This window comes from Scardinius erythrophthalmus (genome assembly GCF_964197995.2).
Source record: "Scardinius erythrophthalmus genome assembly, chromosome: 10".
In the NCBI taxonomy this organism is placed as follows: Eukaryota; Metazoa; Chordata; class Actinopteri; order Cypriniformes; family Leuciscidae; genus Scardinius; species Scardinius erythrophthalmus.
Window position 1 is genome coordinate 17612759 of NC_138230.1, and position 16254 is coordinate 17629012.

The 16254-nt window shown below is 38.2% G+C and overlaps 1 protein-coding gene across 1 annotated transcript in view; it reads right to left on the minus strand.

Moving 5' to 3' along the window:
• kcnh8 (potassium voltage-gated channel, subfamily H (eag-related), member 8) overlaps positions 1-16254 on the minus strand; it is a gene marked incomplete at both ends in the record, with an annotated part of 80597 nt that overhangs the window by 18222 nt on the left and 46121 nt on the right. The window contains 4 exons of the mRNA XM_081376529.1: positions 1754-1792; positions 2472-2686; positions 5570-5819; positions 12313-12512. Of these exons, the coding sequence (XP_081232655.1) occupies positions 1754-1792; positions 2472-2686; positions 5570-5819; positions 12313-12512 (704 nt within the window). The remainder of the gene's footprint in view (positions 1-1753; positions 1793-2471; positions 2687-5569; positions 5820-12312; positions 12513-16254) is intronic.

The following is a 16254-nucleotide window of genomic DNA, read 5'->3' on the forward strand; positions in this document are numbered from 1 at the left end:
ATTAAAAAATGTCCTGGCTCTTCCAAGCTTTATAATGGGAGTGAATGGCTGGAAAAAATGTGAAGCCCAAAAAAGTGCATCCATCCATGATAAAAGTGCTCCACTTTTACTCCAGGGGGTTAATAAAGGCCTTCTGAAGTGAAGCCATGCATTTGTTTTTTAATATAACTCTGATTGTATTCATCTGAAAGAAGAATGTCATATACACCTAGGATGACTTAAGGGTGAGTGAATCATGGGCTAATTTTCATTTTTGGGTGGACTATACCTTTAATATTTGTGGAAACTATGATATATTTTTCAAGATGATTTAATGAATAAGTTCAAAAGAACAGCATTTATTCGAAATATTAAAATATTATTATTATTATTATAAATTGGAATCATTATAAGCATAATGTAGTATCATTATTACTATTAAATATATCTTAAATTGATTATTGGCTACAGCTGAGTCACAAAAAAGGTCAGTATTAACAGTCATATTTTATGATCACTGAATATAAATCGGCAAGATTATATTAATTGATGAATAAAAAAAATAGTAAGAAAATAAATACATAAAAATTAAAGCCCAAAACAAATAAAAAGAAAATCGTATAAAATACATGAACAATGCACTAAAAATCAGTAAGCTTAAGTGCAGCGCACTGCTTAGAGAATGTCAGAGAATGGACAAGTAAACAGATGTGATTCTCAATATGGACTTCAATGTGGGTACTATTGGGGCACACACATACGCACACACGCACACACACACACGCACACACGCACACACACACACGCACGCGCACACACTCCTAAAACAAACTACACACTTTCCCTCAAGGACCAATTAGACAAAGCTATGAAACAGCAGAAACACATCAAAGTGAATGTCCTTAGGTAAAACTCATGTAATGGTAGTGGTCTTATAACTTGAACTTTGACCTTGCTTGCTAGTAATAAACCGGGAAGACTTGACCTTAACGCATTTAGAACAGCTGGCCTTTGATAATATAATGATCTTGGAGTGATTATGTCATAGAACGAACCCTAAAGGCTTGATTGAATCTGCACAATAATAGTCATTGTAATGGGTTTTGCTGTGCTTTACACCTCACGGTTCTTACACGCATTGCCAATTACACAGTGAAACTGCAACAACGTTGGCTGGAAATAACAATCTCCATTTATAGAACACTTTAAATGTCAGTCCACTGAAAGGTGTCGGAAAAGTCAAGAGGTAAAACACAGCAAAGAGAAGGAATAAACGTGAGGGGTATTCCCCATCTATATCTCTTTTAATCTTGCGCTCCCTCTCTTGTTCTATATATATCTGATTAATTACACTTTTCGTATAATAATTTGGTCATTTTCCCTGTTGAATAATTGAGGCTCCCTCACACTGTAATTGAAAGAGCGGCAGTTTCCTAAAGCAGTCAGTCATCCGGCACTTCAATAACCCCCCTACCCCTCCCTCCTTTTACCCCTCCCTCGCCCCAAAACGCGCTGTTCCCCTTCCTCTAGCACCGCTCCCTCCCTGATTACTGCTTCAGGCATGGAAGGACAGGGAATGGGGAAGATGATCATCATCAATTTTTCGTTCTCTCTCCCTGCTGTTTCAGAGCTGTAGTGTTTTTAGCTTCCCTCATTAGGCAAATGAGGCGGGAGGTAGATCATTGTTAGGGAAATGAGCCCCAAGCTATTATAGTCAACACAGCACTGTTAGTGGATAAGTGTGGAATGACTGACAGCTTAGGAGAAGACACACCTGTGTGTCCATGGACTTACTGGACATCCTGGATTTGACCTGGAAAATGACACATATGACTATATGTCAACAGCATACACTACCATTCAAAAGTTTGTGGTCAGTAAGATTTTTTCTTAAGAAATGAATAGTGTATTCAGCAAGAATACATTAAATTGATCCAAAGTGACAATAAAGACAATTATAATGTTACAAAAGATTTCGATTTCAAGTAAAAGCTGTTCTTTTGAGCTTTCTGTTCATCAAAGAATCCTGAAAAAATATCAAGTTTCCCACTAAATAATAAGCAGCACAATTGTTTTTAACATTGATAATAATAAGAAATATGAGTAACACTGAAGACTGGATTAATGATGCTGAAAATTCAGCTTTGCCATTACAGGAATAAATAATTAAAGGGATAAATATTTCACAATATTACTGTTTTTACTGTAATTTTGTATACAATTTCTTTAACTTACCCCATTAAAATCTTGAACTCACCCCAAACTTTTTGGGGTGTACATTCAAACACACATAAACAAGCAATCAATCAGTCTGTCTGTCTGTCTATAAATCTTGGGTCCGTGAAATAAAAAAACTCAATCAGGTGAGGATCAGGTCAGCCTTTAACTACTACAAAGATTAATTAAGGGTTTAGGCAACCGGAAAAAATAAATGAATGAATCAGTTAAAAAAATTTTTTGTATAACAACAAAGTGGTCATGTGATGTCTTACGTGGCTCTCTTGTCCCTCTCTCAGGTTATAGGTGAGGTCGTGCGTGATGTCCTGCACAAAACGATGGGAGTATTCAGGATACAGGTCAAGCACCTCATACAGACCCCTTAGATTGATGCACTGCAGGTCACAGTACGTCAGTGCCTTCACGTCAGCGTTTGTCTTTATGACGCGGTCATCAACTGACATGTTGGCACCAATCAAGTCGCCTTTACCTGGACGTGTCACACAGGAGCACATGAACAAAGAGGAGGATGCAAAAACACGTGAATATTTTGTCAGGAGGAATTACAGGAGTGTTCACTCAGTGTGTCAATATGTAGGCTAAAGTGGCAAGCTAATCCAGCATGGGTTCTATGAGGAATGTATTTAATAGAACAAAAACATAAAATTGTCTTCAAGTATTGTGTTAACCAGAGACTGTATTTTACACACAAATCGAAAACCACAATTCTTAAAACCCATTAGAAACTACCAAGGGAAATCGTGGCTCTAAAATGCTAATTTGTTGAGCACTTTAGCACTGTGGGACTACAAACAGCTCTATTAGCAGCACAGAAACATACTGTATAAAAAGCACACACACGCATGTAAACACAAAAAAAACAGAACCTTTTTGAGAACTCAATGTCAGAGAGACCTTCCTTTGTCAGCAGGGTGGAGAGAGAGTGTGAGGTAAAGATGAGAAAGATAGTGTGTGTTCTTTTCCTGTCAGAACTCATAAGGTGATATTAACACACACACACACACACACACACACAGACAGGACCTAACAGGATGATGAGGATTTTATTTTTTCACACATTAGTTCCACTGTCCTATGAGCCTGCTGTGTGTGTGAAGCCTCACAGAGAGAGAGACCAATCACAGAGAGCAGTTTTTGTTGGCGACTGTATGAACACATGGGCAGGGCCGCATTAACAATAGGGCTAGGCGGGGCTGAAGCCACAGGGCCCGAGCTATAGGAGGGGGCCCATGATTGGCTGTGGAGTAGATTGACTGGCCATCGGGAGCACCAAAACTTTTTCCAGTGGGTCGATCAACAATACCCCATCATGCCCCTGCATATTAAACGCTGTTATTTAGTGGAGCACCTAGGAAACAAAGACCAAAAGCCAAGTGATGAAACACAGTAGGATTTTTCCATAGGCTTTTGGATTATTGCAAAAAAACAAGCTCTGTGATCAACAAAAGTTTATGATACTTAATTTTGAAGCCTAAATACAGTCGCCAGAAGTAAAAAGCTAAAGGTAGGCTATAAACGAACTACACCACGGTCCCACAAATTCAACATTACCATCACTAGGCTTCCGGCAACTTTCAGTTTTGATCTAAAAACATTTTCCCAGAAAGTTTGAGTTAGAATAGTTTATAAGAGCACAATTATAAGCATAACGAGGCTGTAAAAGCGAACTGAGTTTATCTGTTCAGCGTGATAATGTTTAATGTCCCAGACAGTCTCTGTAGTCCCATTTAGCCACCAACTTTTTCAAGACACATAACAGCTTAAAAATATATATTTTATCTCGTAGAATAAAACGTGCAAGTATCTTGATTATCATTTAACCAAAAACCTATTAAAAAAACCCACTGACTTCGGGACAATGGAACCGGAAGTGCTAAAATACTAACTAGTTTCTGCGTTTTGGCCTACAAATGTACGTCATACCTTCAACACTTTATACACACAGAGCCACCACTATAAAAAAATACCATGCAATTACTAAAGCTGTAGAAATATGACATTATGGTATTTATTGTTAATATTACTATTATTAGCCTTACGTTAAAGGTGCATTGCGCAAGCCTCTGAGTTTTTGCAGAACTATACCCCCTCTGGCGACAAGCGAAACTGCAACCAGAGGTGTGCACGCTCATGACGTCACACCCAGTCTCAAATTCCGTCCCGAATCCCTCTTATTTATTTTACTGTACAGGATTATAGAGGCAATCGCAGTGATCAGAGAAGGGCTCATTCAGCCCATCAGGCAATTTTTTAAGCATGTATTAACAAACGGGTATTTTTTACATGAAATGTTGCAATGCACCTTTAAATATTGGGTAATATAAGGCCAAAAAAGGTAACTTTTTTAGAGGTTGTTTTATAGTGATTAAGATGTTTTTCATTACAAATACCATAGTTATTATTAGCAATATTATTATTGTTGTTGTTGTTATATTAAAACCATAAAACCATGGTAATGAGGAGCTTTTCTTTTTTGCCTGTGTCTTGATCTTACAGTGAAACTCTGGATTCCAAGCAATAACTACGGTAACTTTTCATTAGGGCAACAAAGGAGAATTCAAGAGCTTTTTAGCCTGGATGAATTAAGAAAAAGCTATAACATTTTCTTCTGTGTAGATACAGTATGTTCAGTTCTAATAAACTTTAACTTTAAAATATGAATTCAGTAATTAAGAGCCTTGCACTATAATGCAATATTAATATTGTTAAACACGTTTGCAGTATATTAAAAAATATTTAGAATTATTTGTTTCTGTTCTTTATTTATTCATTCATTTATTTGTTTATTCCAATTTAAAGGGCTTAGCAAAACATTAATGGGGAAACGTTTGGGCCGGATGGGCTGAATTTGAGCCCCAGTCCAGCCCTGATGAATCTCCTCTTCTAGGGTCAGAAAGAAGACATTCTAATGATAAACCTAATTAAAGTAAACTCCTCAAGGCAAGGCAGTCATATGCGCAAAAGTTGTTGCTGTTTCTAGAAACCTGTTTGCTTTGACCTCATATTTGGTTTTAATGCATGTATGCTTTTAATGTGTTGTAGCCTGGAATATTTTCACATTATATATAGAGATACAATACATTATATCTCTGTGTTAATGATATAACTTTTCAACTAATATATCTATACTAATTATTTCTGCGGTAGAAAACATTGTGGCACCAAGATAGGCTACTATGAAGGGGGCCCTTGGGTTGGCTATAGCCCCAGGGCCCTATGTGTTCTTAATGCGGGCCTGCACATGGGCTCTGAAGTCTTCACTTAATGAGAGGCAGTCATTTTTCCCTTCATGCTAAACTACATTGAACATTTTGAGCTTCGCTGTGTAATTGGTGGGTTTGTGTAAACTGACCGAGGATGGCTAACACCATGCTGTCCTTTAGCACCTCCATGGAGCCAGAGCAGACAAAGAAAAGGGCCTGTAGAGCATCTCCCTGCCGAAGAAGATACTCGCCCGGTGCGCAAAACGTCGTCTTTATGTGCAAGGAGAGAGAGCGGAGACACCCACGACTCAGAGAGGAGAAGACGGAAAGCTCTAGGATCTCTTTGTTCAGATGCATTGCGATGTCCGAACGCAACTCATCTGGAAAGTCTCTCAAGAGCTGGGGAGTGTATTGGAAGAAGAGAAAAAAGAGAAAGGGATAAGAAACAGAACAAGCAAAAAAGAATAAAGAAAGAGAATAAAAAGAGAAAAGGAAAAAAGGAAAAGGAAAATAAAAAAAAGAAAGGTGTGGTTAACAGTTACTTACATTGTAAGGAAAATAAATATTGTGTTTTTTTATGTGAAGTTGCGTAACAGCACATTACATGAATTAAACTGCCATTAAAATCATTAAGCATGCCGCCTTCACAAGTTTCCACCCTGAAAGTATTCCGGCCATGCCTCATTCCTGCCCTCTGCCACCCTTCATCTGCTCTGCTCATCCATCCATACATGCAACCATCCTTCAGCCTGACTGAATGGCATCTGTCACTCTCCCCTTCACTCACAGCACACACATCCCTCTTTTTCTCTCGCTCTCTGTCTCCTGCTCTCCGGCCATCAGCCTCACCATCTATTATTCATAAATCTGTGATTTAGCAAGGTGTTTGGATTTCATCTCATTTTTCCCACTTTCTCTCTGGACTCTGGAATAAAGTCCCGGGCTCAAGGACGGAGCGCATGCAGTTGTCCCCTCCTCAAGTGTCCAACTGTCTATTTAAATTATACTTGCCTTAGCTGTTCCTTTGCTCTTGGCTTTAGTATGTTACTTCATTAATAGTACATCACTTACAGTACACCATAAAAAACTTACAGTACACCATGGTTTTCTTTCATGTTAGTGTACCATGTAAATACAATGGTATGTGAATATGGTAATTAGAGATTAGTCATTATTATTTTTTATGAAATACTGATAGAGAGTAAATATGATATAATATTAATAATGAACAAAAAGAAAAAGAAAAATAAGAAAGATTTATTTTTATCATCATCATCATCTTTATTTCAGACTACACGTTTTTCATGATGTAATTAATTAATTTAATTTATAAGTTAAATAATTATCTAAACAATACAATAATCAAATTATGGCATTTATTGATTACCTAATATTTAAGAACTGATAACCAAATACTGTTTGAATACTGGTCAATCGGAGTAGACGATTGACCAGTATTCTGTTTCGAATGCGCATGCGTCGCGTCTGAGCGCGTTGTTGTCTTTGGAGCTCCATCGATTGATTTATAATTCTTGATTTCTCTTTAAACTCACTTACAACGAACATTTTCTACTTTTCCTCACCTCATAGTTATAACGCGGATTGTTGAGCAGACGCGTCTCAAGCCTTGTGATCCAACGCTGGATACTCTTATAGGTTACGTCCGTGGATCACGGCTGAACGCGTCTTCTCCGCACTCATTTAAGTTACAAACAAACATTTTTCACCTATCGTGCGTCTACTCTACACCCGTACCACTGAAAAGACGGATTATATCCAAGACTTAAGCCATAAATTAGTATTAATATTGATAGCACCACTGGTAGCGTCGTTGCTAACTTAACTTACTGTCCATCTGTTAAAATGGCGAATATATCAAATGTAAGTAGTCTACCTTTTGGTGCAGGTGAGGACACATTTGAGCTGCACGCGGTGCAGTCTGAGCTGGAAGCTGTTGAGAAACAGATCCACGACCTTTTAGTAAGAAAAGCCGAGCTGATAGACCGGCGTTTGGCTCTCGAAACATCGCGCGCCGAGGCACACAAATCAGAGATTAATGTTACTAACCCGCTGACTCCGACCTCGTCTACTCCGTGCGTTCCTCAACATCGGTCCCGAACGTCGAGGTCGCGATCAGCCATGGTCTCGTTCACTCCGGCTCCAACATGCCATCACGAAGCCTGGATTTTTCCGCAGCGGAAGTCGCGAGTCAGGTCTAGACCAAGAAAACTCTCTCCGACCCTCCCGGTTTTCGAGATATCCACACAAAACCGCTTCTCCCCTCTTCGCGAAACAGAACGCGATGCTGTGATCATCGGCGATTCCATCGTTCGACACGTACACGTTACGTTAAATAAAAGTAAGGTGCATAGTCACTGCTTTCCTGGTGCTCGTGTTTCCGAAGTCGCTGCTCACGTTCCCGAGATTCTGAACGAGCGCGTCGGAACCGTTGTCCTGCACGCGGGAGGGGCCGACATCAGACTGCGCCAGACGGAAGTTTTGAAGAAAGACTTCAGGAATCTGATCGATACGGTACGCAGCACATCGCCTGATATAACGATTATTGTGTCAGGACCGCTTCCCACGTACCGACTAGGTCATGAAAAGTTTAGTAGATTATTTGCGCTTAATGAATGGTTAATGTCATGGTGCAATGAGCAGAAACTTCTCTTTGTAAATAATTGGAATCTGTTTTGGGAGCGTCCTAGGCTTTACCGTGCTGATGGCTTACACCCAAACAGATTCGGATCGGATCTTCTGTCAGATAACATCTCCAAAATGTTAAATACCTTTTGACTAGTAAACAAAAGTCCATATCATAGTCTCTGCTGCACCAATTTAACTGATATAAATAGTGTAGAACATTGCATAGAAACTGTGTCTATTCCTCGTTTAGTGAGATCAAATCATAAATCTACTGCAGGATCTAGAAAAAATCTAATTGTTATTAAACCAGAAAATGTTGCTATTGGTAATCAAAAACAATTTTTAAAGCTAGGTCTTCTAAACATTAGATCACTCACACCTAAGGCAGTTATTGTAAATGAAATAGTCACAGATAATAGCTTCGATGTACTTTGCCTTACTGAAACCTGGCTTAAACCAAATGATTATTTTGGTTTAAATGAGTCTACTCCTCCTGGATACTTCTATAAGCATGAGCCCCGTCTGAATGGTCGTGGCGGCGGTGTTGCAACAATCTATAGAGATTTTCTCAATGTTACTCAGAAAACGGGTTATAAGTTTATTTCATTTGAAGTACTTGTACTAAATGTTACGCTCTTAGATGATAGAAAAACATCCCTATTATCTCTAGCCTTGGCTACCGTATATAGACCGCCTGGGCCTTACGCTGATTTCCTAAGAGAGTTTGCAGATTTTCTCTCAGACCTATTTGTTAACTTCGATAAAGCATTAATTGTTGGAGACTTTAATATCCATGTAGATAATCAAAATGATGCGTTAGGGGCTGCGTTTACTGATTTATTAAACTCCTTTGGGGTCAAGCAAAACATTACCGGACCGACTCATCGATTTAATCATACACTCGATTTAATTATATCACATGGAACCGATCCAACCGATATAGATATCATTCCACAAAGTGACGATGTCACTGACCATTACATGGTAACTTGCATATTACGTACTCCTGTAATATATCATGCTGCGCCGCGTTATCGATTAGGCAGAACAATCCTTCCATCCACCATAGATAATTTTTCAAACAGCTTATCGGATCTGTCTCAGCTGCTCAGTGAACCCAAACAAACAGATGAACTTGAGGAATTAACTAGCACTATGAGCACCATTCTCTCTGGATCATTGGATATTGTTGCGCCCATTAGATTAAAAAAGGTCAGAGAGAAAAGTAAAGCACCATGGTACAACAGTACTACGCGTGTTCTAAAGAGAGAAACCCGTAATTTAGAGCGTAAATGGAAACAAACCAACTTAGAGGTCTTTAGAATCGCATGGAAAGACAGTATGTCACGTTATAAAAAGGCCCTAAAAGCGGCCAGGGCTGAGCATCTACGCAAACTAATAGAAAACAACCATAACAATCCTAAGTTCTTATTTAACACCGTGGCGAGACTAACAAATAAACAGATGTCTCCTGAACAAAGTATTCCATTACAGTTTAGTAGTAATGATTTCATGAAGTTCTTCACTGAGAAAATAGAAAACATCAGAACCACAATTGTAAACGTTCAATCCTCAATCGCGCCTTATAATTCAGCCTCAATTATCACGCCGCAAGAACAATTACAGTGCTTTTCAACTATAGAACAAAAAGAGTTAAATAAATTTATCATTTCCTCTAAAACAACAACATGTTTATTAGATCCCATACCAACTAAACTATTGAAAGAAGTGTTACCTGTAGTGGAAGAGCCTCTCCTCAATATTATTAACTCGTCTTTATCTTTAGGTCATGTTCCAAGAACATTTAAATTGGCAGTTATAAAACCTCTCATTAAGAAACCACAATTAGATCCGAATAATCTAGTAAATTATAGACCCATTTCAAATCTACCTTTTATGTCTAAAATACTAGAAAAAGTTGTGTCCGCTCAACTGGGCTCTTTCTTACAAGAAAATGACACCTATGAAAAGTTTCAGTCTGGATTCAGGCCGCATCATAGCACTGAAACTGCGCTCGTTAAAATCACAAATGATTTACTTTTAGCTTCTGACCAAGGCTGTATCTCAATATTAGTTTTACTTGATCTTAGTGCTGCGTTCGATACTATAGATCATACAATACTCTTAGATCGACTACAAAATTATACTGGTGTTCAAGGACAAGCATTAAGCTGGTTTAGATCGTATTTATCTGACCGCTACCATTTTGTTTATTTAAATGGAGAAAAATCTATCATAACTCCAGTAAACTATGGAGTGCCGCAGGGATCTGTGTTAGGCCCTCTATTATTCTCAATATATATGCTGCCACTTGGAAATATTATAAGGAAACATGGAATTAGTTTCCATTGTTATGCTGATGACACTCAAATCTATATTTCATCACGGCCAGATGAAAACGCTAAATTATCCAAATTGACAGAGTGTGTTAAAGATATAAAAGATTGGATGACGCATAATTTTCTTTTATTAAATCCAGACAAGACAGAGGTACTACTTATCGGTTCAAAAAACCACCCACAAAACCTCTCACAATACAACTTTAACATAGTAGGATGTCCTGTTACTTCATCCTCTACAGTAAAAGACCTGGGTGTTATATTAGACTGCAACCTGTCTTTTGAAAATCATATTTCATATGTTACAAGAACAGCCTTTTTCCACCTTAGAAACATTGCTAAGCTACGTAATATGCTATCAGTTTCTGACGCAGAAAAGTTAGTTCATGCATTCATGACCTCGAGACTAGATTACTGTAATGCGTTATTAGCCGGTTGTCCTGCATCCTTAATAAACAAGCTACAGTTAGTCCAAAATGCCGCCGCTAGAGTTCTAACTAGATCAAGAAAATATGATCATATAACACCGATTTTATCATCCCTACATTGGTTACCTATAAAGTCCCGTATTAATTACAAGGTATTGCTACTGACTTATAAAGCCCTAAACGGCTTAGCTCCAGTCTATTTAACCGATCTTCTATCGCCCTATAATCCATCGCGCTCTTTAAGATCACTAAATTCGAGGCTTTTGGTCATACCTAGGATATCCAGATCCACCAAAGGAGGGAGAGCATTTTCACATTTAGCACCAAAACTCTGGAATAGTCTTCCGGATACTGTTCGTTGCTCAGACTCACTCTCCCAGTTTAAAACTAGATTAAAGACGCATCTCTTCAGCCAGGCATTCATATAATACTTTTAATCCTACAGTTAAATCCGACCTCTAGTTCATAAACGCCAGAGGAGAACTGGCCCCCGACTGAGCCCGGGTTCTCCCAAGGTTTTTTTTTTCTCCATTAGGTCACCTGATGGAGTTTTTCGGTTCCTTGCCACTGTTGCCTTTGGCTTGCTCAGTTGGGGATATTTGGGGATATTTAATTGAATTAATCAATCAACGATACTATTGATCAGCATTACCGAACGTAGACGTTCCACTAGAAACAAACATCGATGTATTGTTCTAATCTATTACTGTGAAGCTGCTTTGATACAACCTGTGTTGTGAAAAGCGCTATATAAATAAACTTGACTTGACTTGACTTGACTTGACCAGTATTATATTGGTCTATCAGTCTATCGGCTTACCTATAATTATTTATAATTGACATTATTTATAATTGACTTGACATATAAAGACTCTAACAATAAAATAATCATCATGAACAACAATAATTTATATATTTAAATTTATAATTTTTAAGAAGAGCTGTTTTAATATTAATAAAAAACATTAATAATACAATTCAACAAAAACAAAAATATTATTATTGTCATCATCATCATCATCTTTACCTCAGGCTAACTGTTAAGCTACACATTTCTATCTAGATAATGAATATCTGTTATTTTAAAAGTTTATCTATCCAATACATTAAACCAAAGATGCCATTTATGTCAAAGACCAGATAACCAATTAACGTGTGAATATTGGTTAAAAAAAATGTTAGGTCTATCAGATAATTTATAATTTTTTATTTCTGTTATTTATTAGCAGGCAGAAAGTGATTTCATGATGTGAAAACAATAGATTAATAATAAAAAGTTAATAAAACCCTGAAGAGGAGACTTTAAAAGTTTAATGTTCTGTAACAGTGTTACACTGGATGAAACACTGGAGTGCAGTAGGGAAACGCATTGTATTCTTGGTAAAGTTGGCTCGTCTTGCACAGCCCAGCTGCAAGGAATTCCGCATCGTCAAATGATTCAGTTCTGCTGTGTAATACGCTCTGAAGCGTGGGGCTTACCTCGTTGGAGTCGATGCCGTTGTTGACAGACCAGGTGGTCTGGAAGTACTCCAGCATTCGCTGTTTGAGGCTCTGGGGAAGGTGGTGTACACGGATGAAGTCCTTCAGGTCTTTAGTGCGCGTGTGGTAAGAGGACCAGCGCGAGTACATGCGTTGGATTATGGCCGTCACGTTACCGAAGACCAGAGCATGCATCAATGCTGCCAAAAACACAATGACACACATATGCATGAATGTACACAAAACTTGAATGTAGGGCTGTCATGATTCCTAGGTTAAATTAGAGTAACCTTTTTTTTAAATAAAATCCTCGATTGCAATTTGTCGAGTAATACCAAGTAAATTTCAAGTAAATACCGGAAGTGGCGCGCTCCACGGACGAGAATCCATGAACCACATTATTAGACCGTTTTCTAAGGCTGCACGATGTATTAAAACCATTTAAAAACCATACTATAGAATAGTGCTATTGTGAATTCACAAAGGCTGCGATTCAGTTAAGTAAACATATGTGCTGAAGATTTAAAGGGATAGTTCACCCAAAAATGAAAATTCTGTCAGTAATTACTCACCCTCATGTTGTTCAAACCCTGTAAGACTTTCGTTCATCTTCGGAATGCAAATTAAGATATTTTTGATTAGATCTGAGAGCTGTCTCACTCCTCCATAGGCTTCTATGTTATTGAAACTTGCCGGCCCAGAAAGTTATTAAAGACAATATTTAAAATAGTCAGAATGTAGTCGTAGGCTCTCAGAACGTATGTAACATTCTGACGTTGCGCTGCGCTGCGCTGTTACACTACGTGAACTCACGTCAGAGGCCCACACAGAAGAAAATGAATAGTTGAATAAAGTCGTTATTTTTGGGGGGTTTTGCGCACAAAACGTATTCTCGTCGCTTGATAAACTTATGGTTGAGCCACTGTAGTCACTTGGAATATTTTAAACATTGCCCGCCCACTTTTTAAAACAAAATTACGCCACTGTATATGCGCTTTAATTATTTACATGCGTGTATGTTACGTGCGTCTCAGAGCCGCTCCGTTCACAGTACTGCTTAACATGAACTGTTATCATTTACGTGCACGGAGCTCGTCTTAAACATCATCTCTGCATATGCTGTGAGTTTGGGTGGCTTATAACGTTCATCTGGGAACGCAATGTGCGCCATTTTTAAAAACCTACGCCAATATGTTTCTAAATATGCAAACTGTTGTTCATCGCGATTTCAAAGTAGAAGTTTAAACCCTCACTCTGAGTTTGCATGTTTTAATGTCCACATATTCCTGTTCAAAACATTATGGTGGCTGTAGCATTTATATCGCAAAGAAGTGGCCAATTTAAATTACAAATTACGAAGTGAACATTTGAACTTAATGTTGTTTGGCCGATATTAAACAAGGATTTGATCAAGTTGTATGCGACATATAACAACAACAATCATCAGACCGTTGCCACCCTCTGCAGGCATTGTTACAATACACAATGTACATACGATTATTGTGTAGATTATGTATATTATGTATTTTAACAGTGTTGTTCTATAAAATCATATGATTACTTGCTTTTGATATTTTGTTTGAACCAAATATTTTTACCTCATTACATTTCTGTCATGACAACTCTCGAATGATTGACATTAGGGATCGACCGATATGCATTTTTCAGGGCCGATGCCGATACCGATTATTACAGATCAAGTAGACCGATAACCGATATTGTGAACCGATATGTGTCTAGTATAAAAATGAAAATTAATGTCAAAATTAAGAATAAAAAGGCCTCTGACAAAGACTCTCTTTAAATTATTTCAACATATCTTTAATTCTGAGAACTGTTCATAATAACTACATTAATATTAATAATAACAACAAACATAAAAAGTGCTGGGAGCATCCAAATAATAGAGGTGACTATTCAATTAATAGTCTAATGCACATCAATGGATTAACTAAAAAAGCACACACACACATATACACACAGACACACACATACATATATATGTATGTACGTATGTGTATATATACATATGTATATTTAGCATTTTATTTGCAGCTAATCGCTACATCTGCTTTTGCATGCATAATGTGAACATTATTCATATGAGTATACCCAGAATTGCATTTAAAATCACACACAAACCATATTGTAATAGTGTGTGTTTTTTTTCTTTATTTTTGATGTGTGAAATGTTTGTTTGACTGTTTATCACGGCGATACAAACTAGGAAGTATACAGGACAGCGTCATCCAGAAACGTGCAATGTGAGATGATTGACAACTAACGTTATTCGTCAAATGAGAGAGCGCGGAGTCGGAGATTACTAAATCAGGAATAGGGAGTTCGCGTCGCGTCAGGGCGTCAGAGCTTGCGCTTGATGCCCTTTCAGCTCTTCAAAATGGCATAATGGTAATTCTGAATCTGTATGACAAATTATTTTGCAATCATCTGCTTTCTTACCTTCGAGAGATAACTGATGTGTGATAATCACTGAAGCAGTTCCTGTTAGCAAGTGCTTTCAGTGTGAGAGCGGAACATTTTCCAGCCGCGCCAGCCATATTGATTGGCCGGACTCGTGACTCAAACAAATCAGATGGTCGTTGGGTGGGGATTAGTCAAGGCCACAGAGCGGTGCGCTCTGACTGAGGTGGTTGGATCAGTGCCAGATCGCGCATTTCAAAATAAAATTGTTATTGTAACAAATTGTTCTTTCAAATCGGTTTTGAAAATGGCCGATACCGATAACAACAAAAATGCTTAATATCGGCGCCGATAATCGGTCGACCCCTAATTGACATGATAATGGATATGGCATTGTTAATGTATTTGGTCTTGGCAAAATATATCTACTACACTGCTGCTGCAGAGCAAGTACTGAGACTTGCTACTGCCAATACATTCACAGACATTTCTGTGAGCATGTAAGACATGCTATGTGTGCCTGGGCTTCCACACTGAATGGCATAGCTATAGAAATGCACAATACATGTTGTCATTAAAAACAGATTTACGTTGCAAGCTGATCGAGATAAAAACCCAGTAAATAATTTGGTGTATCATTGACATAACCGCTTTTCACTCATCGATAAGAGTATAAGATTGAGATGCTAAAGACAGAGCGTGGTTTGATGCTGTGTGCAGCTGAAATCAACTGCTCACATTAAGCATAGAAAAAGAAAATATTGCCCTTGGAAATAAATGAACGCGTCATTAGAGTATGCAGCTAAATGTGGTAACTCTGTTGAAAGCGCGAATACTTGTTTCACTTTAACCTTTTCTTATATATGTAGCTTAGACAGCATATCCTCACAGCAATTAAATACAACAGACCACTTGCTGCGGCATAAACACAATTGCGTAAACGCTGCAGCTTATATGCTTAGTAAATCACTCCACAAGACTATTAACTAGGGCTGTCAAAGTTAGCGCGTTAATAACGCGTTAACGCAAAATCATATTAACGGCACTAATTTTTTTAACGCGCGATTAAAGCAGCGCGTATTTTCTGTTTGACCCGTGGCCCAACCCCTAGTTGGAGAAATGGAGATACACAGTGTTGCCAACTTAGCGACACTGCAGACCCCTTTAGCGATTTTTTTTCCCTTCAAAAAAGCGCCCAAACCATATTTAGTTTCTGAGAATCTACCGGTACCGCCGGTCGGTACTGCTCTCCCAGCACGCGCGCACCCCTCTCTCTCTCTCTCTCTCTCTCTCTCTCTCTCTCTCTCTCTCTCTCTCCCTCTCTCTCGCGCGCGCGCTGAGAGCTGGTTATGTCTTAATGGGTCGCGTTTCAGTCACTATTTCATATTCATTCCGTTGTTTGACAACAGAAACCGTAAAATATACCAAAGAAAACAGTTTTATTGAGAATTTAGCTTCATCAAAATGGGCATAGAGAGACACACTAATGTAATAATAAATAGTAAATGTACATTTAGCATT